At 44.2% G+C, this 22,536-nt stretch overlaps 8 protein-coding genes across 14 annotated transcripts in view; 6 read left to right on the top strand and 2 right to left on the bottom strand.

Annotated features, from left to right (window-relative positions):
• The window catches only part of LOC117579631 (heparan sulfate 2-O-sulfotransferase pipe-like), a 36,228-nt gene extending 30,254 nt beyond the window's left edge, over window positions 1–5,974 (top strand). Inside the window, exons 4-6 of one of the 2 annotated variants that reach the window (XM_034265602.1) lie at window positions 4,718–5,277; window positions 5,349–5,503; window positions 5,712–5,974. In XM_034265602.1, the coding sequence (XP_034121493.1) occupies window positions 4,718–5,277; window positions 5,349–5,503; window positions 5,712–5,923 (927 nt within the window). In that variant the 3' untranslated portion in view covers window positions 5,924–5,974. Of the gene's footprint in view, window positions 1–2,490; window positions 3,051–3,099; window positions 4,097–4,717; window positions 5,278–5,348; window positions 5,504–5,711 lie in introns of those variants that run through there. The other variant, XM_034265598.1, reaches the window with a different exon arrangement.
• Window positions 1–22,536, top strand: part of LOC117579635 (lysophospholipid acyltransferase 5) — a 64,950-nt gene that overhangs the window by 24,484 nt on the left and 17,930 nt on the right. The window lies entirely within an intron of this gene.
• LOC117580405 (heparan sulfate 2-O-sulfotransferase pipe-like) lies at window positions 28–1,274 on the top strand (the record flags this gene model as incomplete). The annotated part of the gene is made up of 3 exons (XM_034266952.1): window positions 28–590; window positions 668–822; window positions 883–1,274. Coding segments are annotated over 3 exons (909 nt in total), but the record flags the coding sequence as incomplete, so codon positions are not given.
• LOC117580404 (heparan sulfate 2-O-sulfotransferase pipe-like) lies at window positions 1,336–2,484 on the top strand. Its single transcript, XM_034266951.1, has 3 exons — window positions 1,336–1,847; window positions 1,919–2,052; window positions 2,099–2,484. Exons 1-3 carry the CDS (start codon window positions 1,336–1,338, stop codon window positions 2,326–2,328), a joined length of 876 nt encoding a protein of 291 aa, XP_034122842.1. The 3' UTR covers window positions 2,329–2,484.
• LOC117580403 (heparan sulfate 2-O-sulfotransferase pipe-like) lies at window positions 4,028–4,541 on the top strand (the record flags this gene model as incomplete). Its single annotated transcript, XM_034266950.1, has 2 exons — window positions 4,028–4,214; window positions 4,299–4,541. Coding segments are annotated over 2 exons (363 nt in total), but the record flags the coding sequence as incomplete, so codon positions are not given.
• Window positions 6,064–13,900, bottom strand: LOC117579636 (deoxynucleoside triphosphate triphosphohydrolase SAMHD1 homolog). 4 transcript variants are annotated; one of them, XM_034265612.1, is made up of 5 exons: window positions 13,807–13,900; window positions 7,655–7,821; window positions 7,428–7,599; window positions 6,664–7,364; window positions 6,064–6,599 (listed from the first exon to the last, which is right to left on the bottom strand). In XM_034265612.1, the coding sequence occupies exons 2-5, from the start codon at window positions 7,819–7,821 to the stop codon at window positions 6,533–6,535; spliced, it is 1,107 nt and encodes a 368-aa protein (XP_034121503.1). In that variant the 5' UTR covers window positions 13,807–13,900; the 3' UTR covers window positions 6,064–6,532. The 4 variants fall into 4 exon arrangements, with proteins under 4 accessions (XP_034121503.1, XP_034121502.1, XP_034121505.1 ...); XM_034265611.1 differs by lacking the exon at window positions 13,807–13,900 and adding an exon at window positions 8,142–8,428; XM_034265614.1 differs by lacking the exon at window positions 13,807–13,900 and adding an exon at window positions 7,908–7,951.
• On the top strand, window positions 10,440–20,892 carry LOC117579630 (glycogen-binding subunit 76A). Of its 3 annotated transcripts, XR_004573506.1 has the most exons (4): window positions 10,440–11,645; window positions 17,528–17,736; window positions 18,640–20,544; window positions 20,581–20,892. XR_004573506.1 is itself a non-coding variant. In XM_034265596.1 (3 exons), the coding sequence occupies exons 2-3, from the start codon at window positions 17,569–17,571 to the stop codon at window positions 20,473–20,475; spliced, it is 2,004 nt and encodes a 667-aa protein (XP_034121487.1). In that variant the 5' UTR covers window positions 10,440–11,645; window positions 17,528–17,568; the 3' UTR covers window positions 20,476–20,892. The 3 variants fall into 3 exon arrangements, 2 of the variants coding, with proteins under 2 accessions (XP_034121487.1, XP_034121488.1); XM_034265596.1 differs by having other exon boundaries at window positions 18,640–20,892; XM_034265597.1 differs by lacking the exon at window positions 10,440–11,645 and adding an exon at window positions 14,279–14,714 and having other exon boundaries at window positions 18,640–20,892.
• LOC117579640 (peroxiredoxin-2) lies at window positions 17,767–18,501 on the bottom strand. The gene has a single exon (XM_034265618.1). The coding sequence runs from the start codon at window positions 18,428–18,430 to the stop codon at window positions 17,840–17,842; it is 591 nt and encodes a 196-aa protein (XP_034121509.1). The 5' UTR covers window positions 18,431–18,501; the 3' UTR covers window positions 17,767–17,839.

Below are 22,536 nucleotides of genomic sequence, written 5' to 3'. Positions count from 1 at the left end.
TCTCTCGAATCCCCTGCCATCATATAGCTCAAACATCTGAGCGCTACGCGTCTGAATAATACACGAAATGCCGATATCGATGTGCTGTTCTTCAATCGTGCCGCCAAAGTTGGCAGCGAGGCATTGCTGGAGCTACTGCAGGCTCTTGAAAACTACAACGAAGACTTAACCCTCGACAGATCGGGTCTCTCGAAGCCCACTTCGCGTCAGTTGGGAAAAGATGATCAGCGGGAAATGGCGGAATTTGTCGCTGATCTGGAAGAGGGCACCATGTACATAGAGCACATTAATTGGTTGGACTTTGAGGAGTTTGATCAGCCCAAACCGATCTACATCAACATGGTGCGAGATCCCGTGGAGCGGGTGATCAGTTGGTACTTTTATGCCAGGAGTTCCTACAAGAATGCCATCGAGTACCGCAAGAAGCCCAATTTGAAGATCAAGAAGGAGTCCTGGTACAAGAAGAACTTTAATGAGTGCGTGAAGAGCGGTGATCCGGAATGCCAGTACGTGCCCCATACGGTCAAGGATGCTGTGCCCAATTTTAAAAGGCAAACTCTGTTTTATTGCGGTCATCACGATGATTGTATGTAAGTAGAAAACGGGAACAAAAACTCACAGCAGGGAGTTACAGAGCTAATGGCGCTCATACTCGCCCATCTTTTAGTCCCTTTAATTCGGCAACGGCCCTACAAATGGCCAAGGAGCATGTGGAACGGGACTATGCTGTCGTGGGTAGCTGGGAGGACACAAACATAACGCTGACCGTCTTTGAGCGCTATATACCGCGTTTCTTTCGTGGCGCCAAGCTGATGTATGAGAGTAGGTGTAACCCAAAAGCAAAGTATAGAAAAATACCTTATTGAATCCCTTACTGTGCAGTGAACAATAACAGGATCGTCAATCGGAACAAGAACAAACGCAAGCCGTTCATAGAGCCCGAGGTGAAGGCCATGATTCGCAAGAATTTCACCAACGAATACGAGTTCTATTACTTCTGCAAGCAGCGTCTGTACAAGCAGTATTTGGCCCTCAATCTGAACGAGCTGGAGAGTCGCGGAATGCTGAATTAGTGGTCGGACAGGAGGCTAGGCTAGACATTAGCTGGTGTGATATAATACGTACATTTTCGAACAAATTTCCACTTAAATAAACAGTAGATACATTAGAATAGACCCCGCCAAACACACTGTGTACTCTGTAATTCCATTTTGTGTGTCTCATCCTTTTGGTTTGCCACAACGAACCGCTTCTAAACCCTAAACCCTATCCCCTCCCACCCTTCAGTTAGATGGCCTCACGCCGCGTCGACTCAACAACACGGCCAAGGCCGAAATGGATCGTCTGTTCTTTCCGCGCTGTGCCAAAGTGGGCAGCGAGTCGCTCATGGAGTTCATGGAACATCTGCAGGACATCAACAACTTCAAAATCAATGTCAATGGAGTGGATAGACAGACGAGACGTTCCCTGAATGCCCGCGGGCAGGAGGAGTTGGCAGCCTACATCTACAACATGGACGAGGGCTCCGTCTACATTCAGCACACAAACTGGATCGACTTTAATGAATTCAACCTGCCCAAGCCCATCTTCATCAATTTGGTGCGCGATCCAGTGGAGCGGATGATCAGCTGGTACTACTACATCCGCAACTCCTATCGGAATGCCTTGTTCTACAGGAAGAATCCACTGGCGCCCATCCAGCCCACAGCCTGGTTCAAGAAGAGCTTCAACGATTGCGTGCGCAGTGGCGACAAGGAGTGCCAGTACATTCCGCTGACGGTGACCGATGCGGTGCCCAACTTTAAGCGACAATCGATTTTCTTTTGCGGCAACGAGCAGGATTGTCTGTGAGTTCAGCAGAGAGAGACTCCAGCCTCTAGTGCGGTAGCTCAACACTTGACCTTGACCCTTTTTGCAGGCCCTTTAACTCACCGCTGGCCGTGCAGATGGCCAAGCGTCGAGTCGAAACTGAATTCGCTGTGGTGGGCACTTGGGAGGAGACAAATATCACGCTAGCCGTGCTGGAACACTATATACCACGCTATTTTGCACGTGCCTCAATGATCTATAAGAGTAAGACCATCACCAGATATTACAGACAAGGAGGGTGATCCATTTGATCCATTTTCGTTTGCAGTCTATCAGGAGAGTTTAATGAATCGCAATCGGAACAATCGCAAGCCCCATGTGGATGCGGATGTTAGGGCCATGGTCAGGCGAAACTTTACCCATGAATATGATTTTTACTACTTCTGCAAGCAGCGTCTCTATATGCAGTACATAGCCCTGAAGCGCACAGAGTTGGAGCGACTGAATTTGTATCCCTAAGTTCTCATTATCTTTTGACTGAATTTCCTTTTCCTTTTAGTTGTTGTTAGTTTTGTCAGTAGTTTTTCTTGGTTAATAAAGTATCCAATATCCACACCCTGTAACTAACCGTTGTAGAGAAGCCCTTGGATAGTAGATAGTAATCCCTTGGCATCCCTCCAGCTGGCATCGCTCAGCAGCAAAAGGCTAAACAACACGCGGCACGCAGGACTCGAGGTGGTCTTCTTCAATCGCGGCGCCAAGGTGGGCAGTGAGGCCCTCATGCAGCTCACCCAGACAATGGCACCGCTCAACAATATGACCGTAGTGACCAAAGGACCATTGAATATTAATTCCCGCACCCGTGCGCCCAGAGAACGAGTGATTCAGGCAGTTTGGGTGGCAGATCTAGAGCCTGGAACCATCTACATTGAACACTGCAATTGGCTGGACTTTCGCAGATACGAACTGCCAGAGCCCATCTACATTAATCTGGTGCGTGATCCCGTGGAGCGAATGATCAGCTGGTTCTACTACGTACGCAGCGGCTACCGCAATGCCATTGTCCACAGACGCTTTCCCAACACGACCATGAAGTCGGAAAAGTGGTTCAAGAAGAGCTACAACGAGTGCGTTCGCAGCGGTGATCCCGAGTGTCAATATGTGCCTGGGAGTGTTAAGGATACGGATGGGAATTATAAGCGACAATCTCTGTTCTACTGCGGCCACAATCGCGAGTGTCTGTAAGTCAATTCACTTTGCTTAAAGACTCTGCTGACAGTTGTTTCCCAGGCCCTTTGACTCCCCACACGCCATTCAGCTGGCCAAGAGGAATGTGGAACGGGATTATGCAGTGGTGGGCAGCTGGGAGGACACGAACATAACACTGGCCGTGCTCGAGGCATACATCCCAAGATTCTTCAGGGGCGCCAGACATGTCTTTGACTGTAGGTTTGCGTTTTTGCTTGAACACTTTTGGGCGAGGAACCTCCTGGGGGACGACTACCTTAGTTTAGTCTACACAACAACAAGAACAAACTCTGTGTCTCATCCAGCCCATAAATCCTTGTGCTTGTGTCTGTCTTTAATTTGGAGCCGAGTACTGACCCCCAAACAACCTTCCCAGCTGCGACGTGTGAGGCAAATGTATCTGAACAATACACGATTTGCCGGCTTTGAGGTGATCGTGTTCAATCGCCCCACGCGAGTGTGCACAGAGCAAATGATGCCGCTGATACGACAGCTGTCCAGCATGAATGACATGAATGTGGTGCTGAATGGACCAGTGAGAACGATGAATCGAACCCGCACCGAGCGGCAACAGAAGACAGAAATTGTTTGGACAAGCGACCTGGAGCGGGGAACGCTCTACATGGCTCACTCGAATTGGCTGGACTTTAGTTCGTTTGGCTACAAAAAGCCCATCTACATATCGATGGTGCGGGATCCCATAGATCGTATGGTGCACGACTATTACAAGCGCCGGTCGAGGGTCAAGCGTCAGATCCGACGGCGCATGTTTCCAGGACATCCGGAGAGACCCGCTGAATGGTATCTGCAGAGCTTCAATCAGTGCGTACGAAACGGCAGTCCCGAGTGTCGGTTTGTCCAGCACTCGGTCGCGGATCATGTGCAGGATTTTAAGCGGCAGTCCCTCTTCTTTTGCGGCAATCATCTGGATTGTTTGTGAGTAGTAGGAGGTGTAGGGGAATGATCAACTGAAGTCTGTCCATGTTTCTGTCCCATCTGTAGACCCTTCAACTCGCCCCATGCCGTGCAAGAGGCTAAAATTCGCGTGGAGAAGGAGTACTCTGTGGTGGGCACTTGGGAGGAGAAAAACATTACCCTGACCGTGCTGGAGAAGTATGTCCCTAGGTTCTTCAATCATGCTCGCTTTCTGTACAAATGTAGGTAGTCCCAGGTGGTTCGAAAGTGTTCAAGCAAACCATTCCAAAGGGAAATCTTTTAAATGGAATTGTATCCCCTTTCAGTGCACAGTAATAGCATACGAAATCGGAATCGAAACAATCGCAAGCCCCGCGTAGATCCAGACGTTAGGGAAATGGTAAGACGGAACTTTACCAACGAGTACGAGTTCTATTACTTCTGCAAACAGCGGCTGTACAAACAATATTTGGCCCTGCAACTCGAAGATAATCTTCACTGAAAGACATAACACTTTGACCGAATCATAGCCAAAGAATTGACCAAATAAATCTAGTTGGTCCCCAGAACTATTTCTGTGTTTTATTATCCCTTAGCTTTAGAGTCTAAGCCCCCTTAATAGCCCCCTAAATGCATATCAAACACCAAGGATCTGCAGGTAAATAAAGACACGAAAAATGAGATGACAAGAATGTGAGATTTAAATTTGTTTTCCTAATTAAATCAATTATAATTCCCTCACCAGATGTCTTCACTCAATGTGCGGGATCTGAACAACACTCGAAAGGCCCAAATGGAATTGGTATTCTTCAATCGAGTGCCAAAGGTTGGCAGTCAGACATTTATGGAGCTACTTCGACGCCTCTCCGAGCGCAACAACTTTCAATTCCATCGCGATGCGGTACAAAAAGTGGAGACCATACGCCTGGCCGAGGATCAGCAGCAGGAGATGGCCGAGGTGATCAGTGAGCTGCCCGAGCCCTCGGTCTTCATCAAGCACGTGTGCTTCACCAACTTCACCAAGTTCAATCTGCCCAAGCCGATCTATCTGAATGTGGTGCGCGATCCTGTGGAGCGTGTCATCAGTTGGTTCTACTATGTCAGGGCGCCCTGGTACTTTGTGGAGCGTAAGGCAGCCTTTCCCGATCTACCGCTGCCACACCCAGCATGGCTGAAGAAGGACTTCGAGACGTGTGTCACGAGCGGAGATCAGGAGTGCACCTATACCCAAGGTGTCACGGTCGAGGGCATTGGCGATCATCGTCGCCAGAGTTTGTTCTTCTGCGGTCATGACTACGAGTGCACGTGAGTGCTTGCTGTTTTTTAGAGATATCCCTTAGAAATTTCAAATTAATTCAAAATTCTATGCATTTCAGTCCCTTCAATACGGTGGGTGCCTTGGAGAAGGCCAAATTTGCTGTGGAACAGCAATATGCTGTTGTTGGTGTGCTCGAAGATCTCAACACAACGCTCTCTGTGCTGGAAAAATATGTGCCACGTTTCTTCGAGGGCGTTCGAGATATATATGCAAGTAAGTTGAGTCATTAAAACTAGGAAAAACATTTCCACAGTCAACGAACCTTAATTGAAGTGTATGAAAAACGATCTGACACAGCTGGCACTCAGGCACACACGAATCAAAGCCACTTAAGTGCCACTTGAGATTGTCAAATGAGAACTTGATACATTCGCTGGCAAGCCCTAACCACAACTATGTGTATGAACTTATCCACTTACAGCCAGTGCCGAGTACCTAACGAAGATCAACAAGAACAACTTTAAGCCGCCCGTCAGCGAGAGTGTGAAGGATATTGTGAGGCGCAACTTTACGAATGAGATCGAATTCTATCAGTTCTGTCGCCAGAGGCTGCACAAACAATATCTGGCCGCCCATTTACCGCAGCGCATTATCACAGATTCAGCACATCCGCCCGGCATCGTTGGCAATTAGCAACAAAATATTGAACAAATAATTGTATAGACGAACAAGAAGCACTCAAAACTCAAAAATTATACTCGAAACTGTAGTCAGCTAAGAAGTGCCCCGCCCCCCTACCATTATTGTACGTGTTGTATGTAGCAAATTAGTTGTTTCTCTTCTGTGTATATTTCAAATTGGTTATCAAAAATACAACTTATACATATATTTATATTGATTAGTGTGTACTTAAGGTTAGTAAGACCTGAATTCGAATTGTGATGTCTTCAAGTGAACTGTTGAAATTTTTGTGTTAGTATTTTAGTCTATAAGAAACCACATAAAATAGATTGTATTAAATAATAAATCAATATTCTAAGAACATCTTCGGCTTTGAGACTCTTTTGCGGGTAAATACGAATACAAATCGATCATGAACAGCAACTGGCCCTAACAAAACTGACCAACAAAAGAGTAAGACAAAAATACATACTAGGCAAAAACATAACTCTCAATGTAAAACGGACTTCATTGAATGGAATATCGGGTTGTTATGGCAAAATGAAAGATAAACAATAACGAAAAATGTCACTAACTTGTTAGCAATTATTGTGTATGATTGTGTGGGTGTGAGGTGCATTTTTAATCTAATTGAAAGCACTTGTTGAACGATGTGGCTGTCAGACATCGATTGATTGGACGCTTCTTGCTGTGAATGAAACAAAGAAAACATTCATCACATGGAGCACTAATAAAATAATCAGCATTCATACCGCTTACTGCCATAAAAAGCGAAAGCGTTATCGGGCTTCATGGCCTTGCCGGGTGCCTCGATTATTCGGCAAACGGTTGCAACTTTGGCATCTGAACGATTGAAAAAATGCAGTTCCACAACGCGTTTTGGTTCACGGAAATAGGCGGCCATCGGATCATTTTGAATTAGCTCCAGGACATGCTCATCGTCCAGGTTTAGCCAGCCTGCGTCATTGGATCGCAGGTCAACCAGTTGCGGCGCCAGACGCTGCACCAAATCAGCAAAGATCTGTTCGGCGGCTACATTTCTGGGATGCTGATAGGCCTCCACATGGAGTCGGCCGCGTGCCTCGAACAAAGCATAGATGCGGTGATAGTCTTCATAGCGATACTCAATGCGTTGGCCATCCAGCGAAATGCGGGCTTTTAGGAATACCTTATCAAAGTCCATCTCTGCAGGACTGAGTAGTTTGAGGCGTTTATTGTCGCGCCGCAGATAGTCCCACTTGTCTACATCCAGGCCGCAGCGATTATTGTGCACAATGTCAAAGATATAGGCATACCCCATCATGGGAAATTTTAGGTACTCAGTGTCGCCCAATATCAATGCTTTAATGAGCTGAACTCCACGGCCACAGCCTTCATCCCGCAATGCTACCAGCTCCGTGTGACGAGCATCCTTGAATATGCGATCCACACAGTGCAAAGCGTTCTCCTCGTGCTATAGAATATAGAAAAAGGAACGTTGCTAAGCCGACTTCATCGAAGAAAACGAATAACTTACATCGAACTGCTGTTGGCAAACCGATTCCCAGACATGCGAAAACGGTCCGTGACCAATGTCGTGTAGGAGCGCTGCTATCTCCACGGCCATTCGACACCAATTGGGCAGCTTAGCCTTAAGTTTAGTGTTGCGCTCAATGGCTCTCATATGATCCTGGGCGCTTTTGTAGGTTCTGTAAGAGATAGGCGTTAGAAGCGGGTTTAAATTAATATATTTGTGAGACTCACCCCAAGCAATGGTCGTAGCGTTTCTGATTGGCATGAGGCTCCAACACCCACGGCACTAGGCCCAGCTGATGAACCTTCTTCAGGCGTTGAAACAGCGGATGCTCCACAATCTCCTGTATGTGGCTCGGCAGTTCAATGACTCCGTGAACCTCATCTTCGATGAGCATCTGAAAGAGTTGGGTTGGGGACTTTAGACTGGCTTATTGTTTATTTATAAACTCTAACATAAATATTTAAGTCGTGCCGCCTGTACGTTTCTTGTTTACAGCTTGTTGCGTCTCCCGCGGCAGCCAAGTTCTAACTGATCGGTAATGTTGTCACCTAAGCCTCATGGGACAGGCTGATTCCAGAGCTTAGAACTGACATTAGAAGAAGAAAGAACCGTTTCGTTTCCATGCCTACCCCACACCACACCAGTGAACTGTACGCATACTAATGCCACAGCGCCAGCTGAGAGACGCCGATGGTTTCCATGGCAACCACTTACACATGGGCGCACTGCAGGCAGTGCAGCTTGCTGGTGCAACAGCTGTTGTTGTTGCTGGGCAGGTTGTTGGGCGCCATGGCGGGAAAGCACGACGCTGGCACTCATTCTGAATGGATTCCCGTTTCTTGATCGAACGATAGTGCGACCGAAATATAAGCGAAGCCACAAACGCGACGTTTTGACGGTTTCCTTTCACTTTCAATTTGTTTATGTCATTAGGAAATTGTTAAAAAACTTGCACGAAATTTCCACTAGTATAACCGCGGACCTTGTGATTAAAAACACCTCCCGACCCTCAGAAATATACCGAATATAACTTTAAGAATATACCATAAATATACCGATTTAACTAATTTTTCTCGATTTTGCTATTCTATTTTAAATGACCAGCTAGTAACAACTCTCAGCCTTGAAACTATAATTTTATCCGATTTATCAATTCCATACAAGACTTGACATGACATCCTTTGTTTTGTTGTTTGTAAGATAAAAAAGTTGAACCAAAAAAATAGCATAAAACGATAAGTGAGTGGAACGTCAATACCCTATTTCCATTAACTAATATTGAAATTCTGCTTTCCAAACTTTTAAACATTAATAAATCTTAGACTGACGTGCTGATTACAATCTCTGTATATATAATCTGCTTCGTTTAGATGGATCTCCAAGACATATTGACATGTTTTTGCATTGACAATTCGAGCATATCCTCTCCCCAAGGGGTACTAAATTTTGCTACCTACTTTTCGCGAACATATCGATAAGGTTTTCCCGTCACACGCTTCATAAAAGCACCGAAAATACCGTCTCAGTTTTATTCGTAACATTCGTCGATAGGTGTCTCTGAAGAGATTTGTGCTTACTACATTCTGGTGTAGTTGACATGTACTTGGTGTTTTAGGTGAACAAGTTAGCAGCATGGCATTTTAACCGTTATGTCGTTAACAACAGCTTCAAACAATTTGTTTTGCTTTATACATTTTTAGCTATATATATATCTGCCCCAAAATTGGTGTGCAGTTTCATATTCTAATAGAAACGGTCTTCCTTAATCGATTCTGTTATGTTTTTTACAACTTTTATTGTAAAATCCATAGAAATAGACATTTTTAATTAGAAATATATCTGCTAACCACCAGTTTTCATCTGCATACACATATATATCATCTATCTATCCATCAAATTCCAACTAAAATGAATTAATTTAATTCATTCATTGTCCAAGTGTCTAATTAGAGACACCTGTGCCAAAAATTCAAACTAATTGCAGTTCATTTAATGTCATGTGATGAATGGAGCCGCTTTTAAAGCCAATATTGTTCAGGCTAGGTTTTCTGTCCCTCTATCACACCAGGCGGTCCACACGAGGAGTGAGCTCAGGGAGAATTGAATTAGCTGTGCTTCAGAGCGCCGTCGCAGTGAAACGAAAGCGAAAGTAGTCGCTGCTTGACCCACAGATGAAAATGGAACAGCAAAGAGAATACGAAAAACAGAAGAGAGCAGCCAACAAAAGAGAGGGTGGCATGACCATGTGTTTGCCTGCATTTGTGTCTGTCTCTGAATCTGTGTCTGCCATATGTATATGCCTCAAAAAATACAATTCCCATGTAATGGGAACTACAATTTACAATTACTGAATCCCGAAGTCAACGCACTTTAAACATAATACAGAGCGGAATATGCCAGGCACAAATACATACCTGCATACATGTGTGTGTACATAGTAACGGTGTTTATACTGCTCTCAGACACACTGGCTGGGCTGCAGCTTGCTTTAAAGAAAAGAAAACAATTAATCATTAAATGAAACAAACATAAAAATTGTACAAACAATTAAAGAATGCAAATATAAACCAAACAAAAGTGTTCTAAAGAAACAAAACAAATAGGACAGAAATGCCGGCTCCACACCTGACGACCCAGTAAAGGTGCGATAGAGACAGCGAGAACTGAGAGCAAAATGAGAGTGAGAAGCGAAAAAGAGGAGAGTGCCAAGTAGCAAGCAATTGCTGTACAGTGGGTAAGAAATAGCTGCTGAGGTGGTTGCTACTGAAATAAGCAAACACTTCTTTGATTCCACATATGTGTTCCACTGTGCCAATTGAGTTTTCTCTCAATTGTTTGCCCACCGTGCTCTCTAGAACTGCCTCTCATGACATTTAGAACACATAGCCACCCAAAAACCGCCCACAGAGAAGCTGCCGCACCAGAGAGACGAGACAAACAGAGAGAGAGAGAGAGAGAGTCGGCAACCCAGCAAGGTTTAGCTTTTGGCGATACTGCCTCAGTTGCCACACGACAGGACGGCCAAACGGGCGATCCAAAACGAGATTCAAGTCAAGGCAAAGCCACTTGAAGCTAAAACTAGATATTCGACAAGTAAATGTATCTTTGAGATACAACGATATAAAAATTAATAAACACAAATAATAACTAAATCGCAGCGTCTCTCGCTCTCTCCCTGTTGGCCGTTTTTGCACAAGAAAGAGCAGTCGCAGAAACCCGAAATAATAAGCAAAATAATTCTCAAAAAATCTTTGGTATCTGTGTATCGGAGAACAAGAAAGAAAAAAAAGAGGCAGCCGCAACGTTCGCCATGCGGCTGTCGGCTGTCGACGCTCTGCTCTCGCCTCTCGGCCGCCAGTGGGCGAAAGACGCAACTGCTGCGACCTTGCAATGCCCTTGAATGACACTCTTATTGCGACCAAGTCGCCAATGTTGCCACTACAACGGGCGCTGCTGCCACGGCTGCCACTCAGCGCTGGCACAAAATCATAATAAAATAAAAATCTACAAAAAATACAAATAAAACGGATTCCAAAACAAAACAAAAATAAACTAAAGAAAACCGTGAAACTTTACAAAATATTATCCGATTTATGTGTGCAGCCCGAGTGGAGTTTTGTAGTTGTAGTAGGAGCCGCCCGACCATTCTCAGAGAACCCTCAAATCAAAACACAAGCCGAATCGTTATCAAACCAAAGCCTTAACCCAAATCAAAAAACTTTTGAATGGAACGTGAGTGAAAATACAAAATTAAAATAAATTAAATAACCCCAATGTAATAATAATTTAACACAGAAATAAATGAAATAAAACATATCTCAAGAAAATACAAAAATTCCATTCAAGGAAAGTGTTATCTAAGCAACTAGCGCCCTCTGTTGGCCCCCCAAAACACAAAAGTGAAGGTGTATATGTATGTGTGTGTGAAAGTGAGTGAAAGTGAAAGTTCACGACTGGCGGAGTCCTTCTTTAACCTTTCTATCCCACATATTTGGACGACTACATAACGACAACCAGGCACGCAATACCTAAAAGGCCCGCTTCCACATATATACATAGAATGCTATATAGAAAAAAATCGGTATATGTAGGCGATATTTATGCGACAACTTTTGACAACTAATTCTTTTTATTGCCTACGCCTCTGCGAGTGCCAGCAGAACAGAACGTTGGCAAAGGCCAAAAAGGGAACGCCTTGGAATTATATTAAAACTACAGGTTGGTAATAATTCCATCATATTTCCTATGCACACCATACACAAGGTGGAAGCATAATTAAGTGCGTGTTCCAGATATAGTACATACAAATGTATATGCAAAGCGATTGCGTGATTATTCTGGTTGGCTCTTTTTGCAATTACCATGTGCGTGTATCCATGAGATACGTTTGACATTGATTATGGCATCTAAAGTCATTGCGATTGGAAGCTGAGCTGAGCCAAAACATGAAATAACCCCGGGGAGAGAGAGAGAGAGACAGAGTGGAGAGACGAAACGTGTTCAATTGGGGATAAGTTCAGGGAGTTCAAGTTTCATCTACCAGACCAGACTATAATAATTAAGTTGAATTACTTTACTTGTGTGTATTCCATAGATTGGAATAAATAGGGGATAAACTGGTTTATTGTTCTTCAATTTGTGAAGTTCTATCAATCAGTTTGCATGGCAGTTTCCACTTGGGTTTGAAACGGCATCGTATTATGGTAATACAGATATATGTCCGAATTTCGTAATACTATTAATTTAGGTATTACTTCACGTACACAATTGCTTACATAAGAAATCTCCCTTTCTTGACGACGTACTTCCAGGACCATCCTAGTCACAGCAAAACAATCCGAAAAATTGCTCGTTATCACACAATCTATAAGTAGAACAAAAACAATGCCAAGCCCTATCTTCAAACACAAGCAATAATCGTACGCATAAAAGGAGGAAATCGAAAGTATCTGCCCCCAGCAGTTCGTATCTGTGTATCTGAAACTGTGTTTTCGGAACAGCGCAAGCGTTTTCCCTGTGGGTTGGCTGGTCACGGCGCTTGGCTTTGTTTGCTTTTGACATTTCGCTGGGTAGCAATGTCATACAAATATAAATAAAAAATAAATATAAAAAAGAATACAAAAAACACGCGCCAGCCGAAAAACTGAAAAAAAAAAACGAGTGAGAACACCACCCCCACACTCACGGGACGGGGACGGCACACACGCACTCACACAAACGCAAAGTCTCTGCTAGATACAGCAGCAACAAATTACCGTCAGCAAATTAGCGCTTGAAACAAGGCTCGTGAAAGCCATTCTGTATATTGATTGTAATGGAGTTCCGATGCAAATCGATTCCCAAAAGCGAAAACAAGTGACACGCAAGGGGGAGAAAAGATATCCTCCAAGACGGAGCGGCGCGTGTTGGGAGTGTCTGTCTAAGTTTTAGGCTAATTTACCATAAAGAAATATATATTCCTAATTTCTGTGTATTTATAAATAAAAGGAAAAGCCAGTCAGTCAGCTGTTGTGGTTTGTTGATGGAGGCAGCACACACACCGCACAAACTCGAACAGATATTATACATATCTATCTTTAAAGCGTGGGCGGCACTTGCCGGTCTGGGCATTTTTGACAGGAACTTATGCTGATGATATATGCGACAGTGAATGACAGCGTATAAATACTCTCTAATGATCTTTGCTCCGATATACAGTCAACTATCTCCAAGTGTTATTCTTGCCACAAATTGCCTTATCTTCAATGTCAAGCATCCCCCCCGAAGTACCTTTAAAATAACTAATCATATTTTTAGCTATTCACATAATTCCATTATTAGATTAACCTCCAACATCTTTAGCACCAATCTTATCTTATCGCTCTTTGTTGAACAGAAAAGCGAATAAATGTCTGAATTAATTGATTGTTAAGACTTTAATGACTTCTAGTTGTGGCTGTGGTGGATCTGTCCAAACCTGTTTGTTTAGTAGGGCAGTTCAACGCTCCGCTTAGTGGGTCTCTTATCAGCTGCTGCTGTCTCTGCCTGTCACTCATCCATCTAACTTGAATTGTTGAGCCCTGCAAAATCAGAAGTGCAAACTATTCCGGCGCCTGTGTCTAAACAATCACAAATTGCCGATGAACCCATAAACCTAATCGCAGGTTTAACCACCAACAGCCGTCAGCTGATAAGCGTCATATCATATCGATATTGGCCAACATGGCAACCCGCAATCACAGCGGGCGGTGGACACTGAAATAGGCTTAGAGATGAGAGCAATTAGACACGCTGATCCTTTCATGGTTTTTGTCATGCTATCTGTCATGTATTTATTTTATCTCTAGCTAAGCTAACCGAGAGAAAGGAAAGATAAAGCAATATATATTCGAGTGTTTACCAATTTATTGCAGTAATTCAAATCTGTTGTATGGCATAAACGAAACGGTAGTACCCTGTACAGAGTTCTTTTGAAGAATATTGTTTTGCTGAACTTATGGAATTTCGTACACATTTTTATATAATTTTTAAAACATAAATTTCAATGAAAATTTGTCTTGAAATTTAATGAAATCTGACAAACCATTTCGCTAAGTGTATCATCCCCTAATCGGAAGGGTGATTCGAAGAGCAGTTAGCTAAGATGAACACTGAGACAGACATTCGAGGCTGACGACGTCACTGATCACGAGCATCCGTCTATAGAAGCGACTGCCTGACGGCCGCTGCACAGTGGTGGTGGCTGCAGTTACCTTTTGGGATGCACTGCGATGAGTACACACACAAACACACAGAGATACAGATACAGCGATGGATGGATGGAAGGGAGGAGGTGTGTTGGACTGCGGACTGAGGGCGCGATCAGTGTGAGGGCAGGCAGCAGCAAGCAGACAACGTTGGCGGTGTGTTTGGCTGCGATTTGCGATTCTGGTGCGCTTCGATTTCGATTCCGATTCCGATTCGATCCGAACCGATCCTATATTGCCTTATCAATCAGCTTGAATTTTGCTTTGCTGAATGCCAAAAACAAAACAAAACAGATCGTTTTTGTATTCAGTGCACCGCCGACACCGTGACGCTGCAGACGTGGTGCAGTTTCGAGTTCGAGTTTCGAGTCTGCGGATGTCCGAATTCCCAGATGCCATCTGCCCGACGCAGTAGTTTTTCCATCATTGCCAACCCCAGCTATTAATTGCCACAACATTTACAAGAGTGATACGGAGAGACCAATAAAAGTTTGGCTCTACCAGCGGCGCGGGCTATCAAGTGGATCGATTATATCACCAATCTGTCTGGCCGCGATCGAGTGTAAGTGAGGCAGCCAGCCAGCACATCCAGGGAGAGTGCACACCCAGGGAGAGTATCGGCTCGAAAACAATTCCCGGTCCGGGTCAATTGCGTTTGCTATAAATAAAATTGCAAATTTTTTGTTATCAGCTTTTATAATCGAAACGCCGCCGCAGCACGATTAACAGCAATTGCTATATTCCAACACCCACCAGAATTGAACCGAACCCATCGTCCACATTGCAAATATCATGTGTAGTTCAGGTGATAAGCCGGCGACCGGCAAATGCTAATAGTAGGCCTAGAAACATCCAATCGGATGGCGAATGGCGCATCTACATATAACTAGTGCAGTGACTAACTAATTGACATGACAAATGCAGTGAGCTGTTCCAGTGATAAGCAACTTCCACTCTACCTGTTTCTCCGTGTCTGTGTATCTGTGGCTCATCAAAGCGTTTCCGATCATCAGTTTGTAAATATTCTAAAAGTGCCTCGAGATGCTCTGATAGCTTTAAAGATATTCTATATCTTATTTTCCAACTGATTGACCCTTAAAGCGACTGTGGTGTAGATATCAGAGCTAGAAACGGATCAGTGATCAAAGATCGTGTTTCTCTTATGTGTCTACGAGTATAAATGCATGCGAAAGTGCGCCATTGAGATTTGACTTGCTGATTTTTTAAGTTGGGAATTCTGCATCTTACATAAATATTAAATTTCGCAAGCATCTTTGAGTGATATTTTAGATCAGTTTTGACAAAATGCGCACTTCTTAGAGTCTAGGTAAAATGCTTTTTAAATTATGTATATTTATCTACTGAATTGGCACCTCAACAGCACCTTGACTTCACTGGAACAGACAGCGACGGTGATGTGAACCAATCAAGAATAATGCAAAGTTATTTTTATTGCGTTAACCACTTGAAGTAATATCAATTCTCTCTACATTTCCACCAATTTAATTCAATTAAGCTTCTTTATGGCTGTCTCCCAATTCTCTGCGCAGTGCGTGTGCGGGGCTACTTAAGAGAGTATCGCAGCATCTAAGTACACGTATCTTTCAGTAACAGTCAAAACAAGCCAAAAAAGATTCACCCATGAAGAAAGTGAGCAAATAACGAAAAAAACGAAACAAAAAAGAATAGAACGGAAATGTTACTTCGGCCATAAAACAGAATTGAAACATACATATGTTGTCGTAGATTTATTTATAGAACTCTTTTCGTTTTGTTTCTATTTTATTTATTTTGTTTGTTATGCATATATTTTATTTATAAAATGTGTGCCTGCATTAGCAATAATTATTTATATGGGTAATATTTTTAGGCAGAAAGAAAAAGAAAGTCAAGAGAGGAATATAAATTCAAGTAGAAATGTGTACAAATGCCAAGCAATCGATGAATTTTTATTCTTCAATTATTTTCGAAAATGTATCAACACATTATGTCAGGCTTCAGTGGATCTTTAATTCATAAATTACTTTTTTGCCCCCCCTGAAAATATTTCTCTCTCTTAATGCATATATTTTGTAATCTTTTTATTTTTTTTTGCGTTTCTTGGTCCAACGTCATCTGCACCCAAAACGCATTTAGCCACTTGGCACACAGCCAACAACAATTTCAACCTATCTATAAGAAATAAAGAGAAGCGCAAAAAATGAGTAAAGGTACTCAGGCCGAAAAAGAAAACTGCAATTTTTCGACCGGGTCCCGTACCCAAGGGATGACTGTGATTCATGTGAAATATGTTCGTGGCATAAGGTGCCTCATCGCCTCATCTACAGAGGAATCTCTTTTCTATACTATATAGAAAATACTTATATGCCGGCAGAGGCAGTTGATTTAATTTTAAGGAAATTTCAAAGAGATCGGCATTTTGACCTCCTTAATCGATCGATTGTCGGACGATCTTTTATTTTATTTTACTTTTTTTACAACTTTGTTCAGTTCAATTTTTGTTCTGCTGCTTAATTAAATTTCCTATGCAGGCTGCCAAAAATAAAAAGTAAAATATCTAAAACCCAAAAACGAGACAAAAAGTAAGAAAAAGAAGGAGGCAAAAAAAAATAGACGAAAAAATAAATGCCTCAAAAAAAAGTTCAAGGCCAATTGACTTTGTCTCCGCCTCGATTGGCGCATCTAATTTCGAATGGCACTCTGATGTCTCAATTGGGCGTCACCCACCACTTCCCGTGTCTCTCTCTCTCTGTCTCAGTAGTATCCGCCTCCATCTCACTCTGTGAATGGGCGTGGCTTGGCTTTTCACCTGATCAGAGGTAAAGCACGTGCAGCTGGCGGTACCCAAGAAATGAAAACAAACAGCAAACCCATGTGCCAAGAGCAAAACAAAGAGAACAAGAAGTGTTAACAACAATTTGTTATGGTCACCTGCTACCACTTGGGCGATGTCATCAAGTTCGTCGGGGTTTTCATCACATGATTTATACCACCAATCGATTCACACACGCATAGTGTTGTCAGCTCTGAAAGGGTTCTGTTTCAATCAATGATCTGCAGGAATATATATCTACAACATTATTCTTTCTTCTCTTCCCACACAACTTCTGTGCATAAATTCCTTAACCGATCTATTAAAAAATAAATGACAGCCAACTAAATCAAATCATCTAAAAATGGAAAGCTAATGTGCGCTGCAGTTAATGAATACAAAATGTTATAGAAAATATATACATAGCATGTTGCCAGCTGTTTTTCAGAGAAAGAGAAAGTGTTGAGGGAAATTTATTTGTTTACTTGAGCGAAAACAACAACAGAGATTTGCTTAATATTATAACTCACGTCATATACATTTTCTATGGTATTTATTTGCAGATATTCCGGTGATCCGTTGCAATACACCCGACTTGACGTAAATGAACGATCCCGGCGATATACCATTGACACACTCAAGCACGCCTGACAGCAGGCAGCCCTGCAGCATTATCTCAATCATACCAACTATAGGGATGTCCTCATGCCGTGGCCGGGCCGAGGCATTCGCACGGAGTTTGTCCTCCAAGCTGCGTACCTTGGGATCACAGGTAAGACAATGTATCCTTATGGATTAAGGATTAAGGATTAAGGGTAACATTTATTGAACTGCCTGTACTCGTGTGTAAACATTGTGTATGTGTGTATCTATGTTTATGAGGCATTCTTGAAATACTCCACCTTGCCGTCCTCATCCGGCTTCATACCCTTGGCCCCCAGACGCCAGTTGACGGGACAAACCAGACCAAACTCATCGCTAAACTGGAATGCCTGTACAAGACGCAGTGACTCGTCCACACTGCGACCGACACCATTGTCGTTGATGGTGATCTGTCGCACCAGACCTTCGCCATCGATGATGAAGGTGGCGCGCAAGGCCAGACCCGTCTTCTCGTCCAGCACGCCATAGTCCTTGGCTATCTTCATGGACTTGTCCGACAGCATCGGGATGTCCATGTCCCCCAAGCCGCCCTTCTTGCGCGGCAGGCCCATCCAGGCGCTGTGCACAAAGTGGCTGTCGGTCGAGCAGACCACCACCTCGCAGCCCACATTGCGGAACTCCAAGGCGCGATCGCTGAACGCCTGCAACTCGGTGGGGCAGACAAACGAAAAGTCTGCGGGATAGAAGACCAACAGCACATAACGGCCACGCAAGTCTCTCAGCGCCAGATTACGATACCCGCCAGCCACGACGGCAATCGTATCGAAGTCCGGAGCCATTGAACGCAAATTTAGCATCTTCATCTTGACGGAGTTGTGAATTTACTCTATAATTATTAAACTAAATAAGTTTTGGGACGACAATTTGTCTCTACTTTGCGACTACGACATGAAAACTGAGAAAGTTGTTCGAAAGTTCTGACTGATTTGGTTGCGGCTTACTGGGTTTTATATAATTTCCAATCCAAATTTGAATTCTTACTAATCAGACTCCTTCTCCCTTTTGTTTGTAGGCAAACGAAGAGGGCGTTGAGAATCCCGAGGATGAGCCCATCATCAATGGCACCAACACGAACACCTGGGTGAATGCTCACGACTCTGAACAGACTGTGACCGATCTGCAGCCGCTGCGCCACGAGTCCGATTCGTTCTTCGACTTTGACTGTGAGCTGGAGTCACCTGGTAGTCCGGTGGATGAGTGCGAGTACCTGCGTCTGATTGAAACCGCCTCGAATACGCCACACAACTCGACGGCCGAGTCGGGCTACGCGTGCGCCTCCGCTGCCAGCAGTCACAGCAGCAGCGCCGCCGATGGACCCTACTTCGATGCCACATCAGCGTCCAATTCGGTCGCTGGTTCAGTGATACCGGACCAGATCCTGGTCACGGTAAAGACTTCACAGCCCCAGGCAACAGAGCTGAGCAAGCTGCCTGTCGCCGTCGAGTTTCCGGACTCTGTGAATGCATTGCCAATGAATGGGGGACACGAGCTGACAAACGGTCAGCAGCAGGAGCAGAAGGAAGAGGTGCAGCCTGTGGTGGTGGAGCAGCAGCAGCAGGAGACACAAAAGGACACAGCTGACCAGAAAACTGAACAGCTGTTTGTGGATGTGATCGATCAGGAGGATGAGGCGCTCCTACAAGCACAAATACTCAGCGAACTGCTGCAACAGAGCGACAGCTACAAGGATGGTGCCAGCATTGTGGCACTGGCGCCACAAGAAGAGCCCAGCACTCTCACCAATGGTCACGTGGGCGCCGAGGAGCAGCTTGAACTGAAAGCAGAACCCCTCGAGGTGTCTGCCCGAGAGACCACACCCGACACAATCTTAGACGAGAGGGTCTACGATGTGCCGACACCCGACAGAACTTTGGATACCTCCGCATCGCCGGAAAGGGATGATGCCGTGGCGGACACCTCCCCCGACAGCGGTGTCGATGAGACAGACAAATCGGTGACAGCCGACACCACAGACAGCAATCTCACAGTGGATGTGGAGCTGGCACAGCTGGAGAAGGCCAAGCAGGATGCCGCCGAGGCGGCAGAGGCGGCAGAGAAGAAGAGCACCCACAGCATCGACACAACAGACGACGAGGACGATTGCCGGCCACAGAGGGTGAGGCGTTGCTCCTCGCTGAAGACGGGCAAGACGCCACCGGGCACGCCCGGACGCAAGAAGATTGTGAGATTCGCCGATGTGCTGGGCCTGGATCTGGCTGATGTGAAGACCTTCCTGGACGAGATACCCACAATACCGAAGTCAGCGTTCGAGGATCTGGAGATACTCGAGTCGGAGCCACCGATGCAGATGGGGCCCAAGTCGGACAAGCTGCTGATGCCGCTGTTCCAGCAGCCGGGCGGCCTGCCCACATTCCTCGATGCGGTCAGGGAGAAGCAGGTCTCGCTGGAGAATGCCGCCGTCTCGGACAACATCAACCAGACGATATCCGGCTCGGTGCGCGTGCGTAATCTCGACTTCCACAAGTCCGTGCACATTCGCTACTCGCTGGATGGGTGGCGCAGCTATGCGGATCTGCAGGCCAACTATGTGGAGAACTCCTGCGACGGCTTCTCGGACAAGTTCACCTTTGTGCTGTTTGGCAATTCGCTGCATGTGGGCCAGCGGCTGGAGTTTGCCGTGCGCTTCCAGTGCAAGGGTCAACAGTTCTGGGACAGCAACTACGGGGCCAACTACTGCTTCCAATGTTTGCCAAGCTCGACGCATGCCACCAACGCATCGCCGGCGTCCGTGGCGACTGGCGCCGTGACCACGCAGCATCACAGCACGAGCATGGTCGGCATGCTAAGCCCCACGGCGGGCGATGCCTGGTGCAGCTCCTTCTACTAAGCGTTGTAGGGCGCGGCTCGGCAGACAATCCAGAGCTGTGGGAGGCTCCCGTGGAGGCAGTAGTATGCAATCCCCGCCCAACTAACCATGAACCACGAACCTCAAACCTCAAACCTCGAACCAAACCCTAAAACCCCCAAAGTCGCTGCGACAATGCCTGGAATGTATGCCATATTCCTGCGCCTTGACGTGGCGTGTGCCAGATGATATACACACACAACCACAGAGAGACAACACTTCAGATGATCGGCCAGTTGGATCAGAGATCAAATCAGTCCTCCCCCCCAGTCCCCCACCCCTGCAGGAAACAGAAATTGTTTATATTTTTATAGCGAGAAATAAAGTGCAGGATGAGGAGCAGGAGCAGCCAAAGGAGCTGGTGGAGCGTGGCAGAATACAAGCCAGAGAGAGAGAGAGAGAGAGGAAAATATTGCAGCAAAGAGAAGAGCCAGCAAAGTTCGAATCGAATCCCAAAGATAGTTGTTAGTCGTATGTTATAAGAAGAGCAAGTGATAACAAGCAAAAATAATATCTGATCAGTTTCTTCAATGTCTTCTTCCGTTTTTACACGCCCCGATTCTTGTTTGGTTTTACCTTTATCCTTCCCCCCCCCCCCCGCAACTGTTGGTTTTAGTATGTGGAAAGGGTTCTGTGATCCTCAGTTGAACCTGCAATAGCCACAAATTCAGACGCAGTTTGGTAGCATCGTCGGAGCACAGAGACCAAAATCAAAAGTTAACTAACAACTAACCAACATCCATTATCTAGTCAAATTGAGTTTACTTTTGAGTGCAGACTTCATGGCTAGAATCTCCTTAAACGCCAATCCATCAATCCATCAACCGATCATGGAGCACTTTTCCTTTGAAACGAACTTACTGAACCAAACAACCAAACCAACGCCAACTATTTTTGTTTCTCTTAAATGTTGAATTTCCTTTTATTGTTTCGATGATTAATTCTCTGTTTTTTTTTTGACTATTCTTTAATTTTAATTTTAACAAACACATATTTCAATATTTTCTATGTATATGTTCATGAGTAATATCTATCGTAATATTATATTATATTATATATACAAAATAAAATAAATATAAATTTTAGTTAATTTTTTCGTTTCGTTCGTTCGTTCTATTCGTTTTCTTATTATTTTTTGTCCCAAGCGAAGCTCTTCTTAGCCACCAGATGCAACAGCAACAGCAACAACAACTACCACTATATATATATATGTATCAGGGATTATCAAGCGTATATATCTACGAACGAGTATAACAACTAAATGCAACATAAAAACGCAGCTACCTCAAATGTTTTCTCAGCGAAGACAAACCCAACAAAGAGAATAATAGTTAAACAAAATATATTACTATAAACAAATATTATTAAATATGTTTATTGCATAGCAAAATTGTAAGAGAAGATACCAAAAAAAAAAAAAAAACAAAAACAAAACCAAGGCAAATAAAAACGAACTTTAAAAGTTACAACTATTTACAGACACATGTATGTACATACGAGTATGTGTATGTTATGTTAAAAGAGCAAACAAGAAAAACTCGAAGAAATGTTACAGCAAGTCCCTCCCAATCCTCCCTCCCACCCCCCAGTAACTAAAAGTTTTAGACTGAAGCGTGAGTATTTGTTAGGAGAGATCTAACTGCCCACAAAACGAGAATTCTGTTAAAGTTTTTTGTGGGCGGGGCTCCAATTCACACACACACATAACAAAAGGAATAATAAAGAATTCATACCAAAACAGCAGCAACAAGAAATAGATGAAGAATAAAGCTTTTTCTTTGGCATGGAGTGGAGTGGAAAATTGTCAATTGTGAGTCTTAAGAGTCTTTTGGTAGTTTACAGCAAGTAAGTCAAAGTGTATTAAATTAAGAATTCGAAATGCTTACATATTTCCCCTTTTTTTTTTGGTATTTGATTTTGTCATTTAGCACTCATCAATTCGCTCACGCATTCACTTTTCATGGCTCTTTAGCAAGGGGGCTTTGGCCTGTGAAAGTTCTTTTAGCAAAGCAAAAGAGAACCCATTCATTCATTCATTGAGTT

This window comes from Drosophila guanche, unplaced genomic scaffold (assembly GCF_900245975.1).
Source record: "Drosophila guanche unplaced genomic scaffold, DGUA_6, whole genome shotgun sequence".
Lineage (NCBI taxonomy): Eukaryota > Metazoa > Arthropoda > Insecta > Diptera > Drosophilidae > Drosophila > Drosophila guanche.
This window is presented reverse-complemented; position numbering and strand designations above follow the sequence as displayed.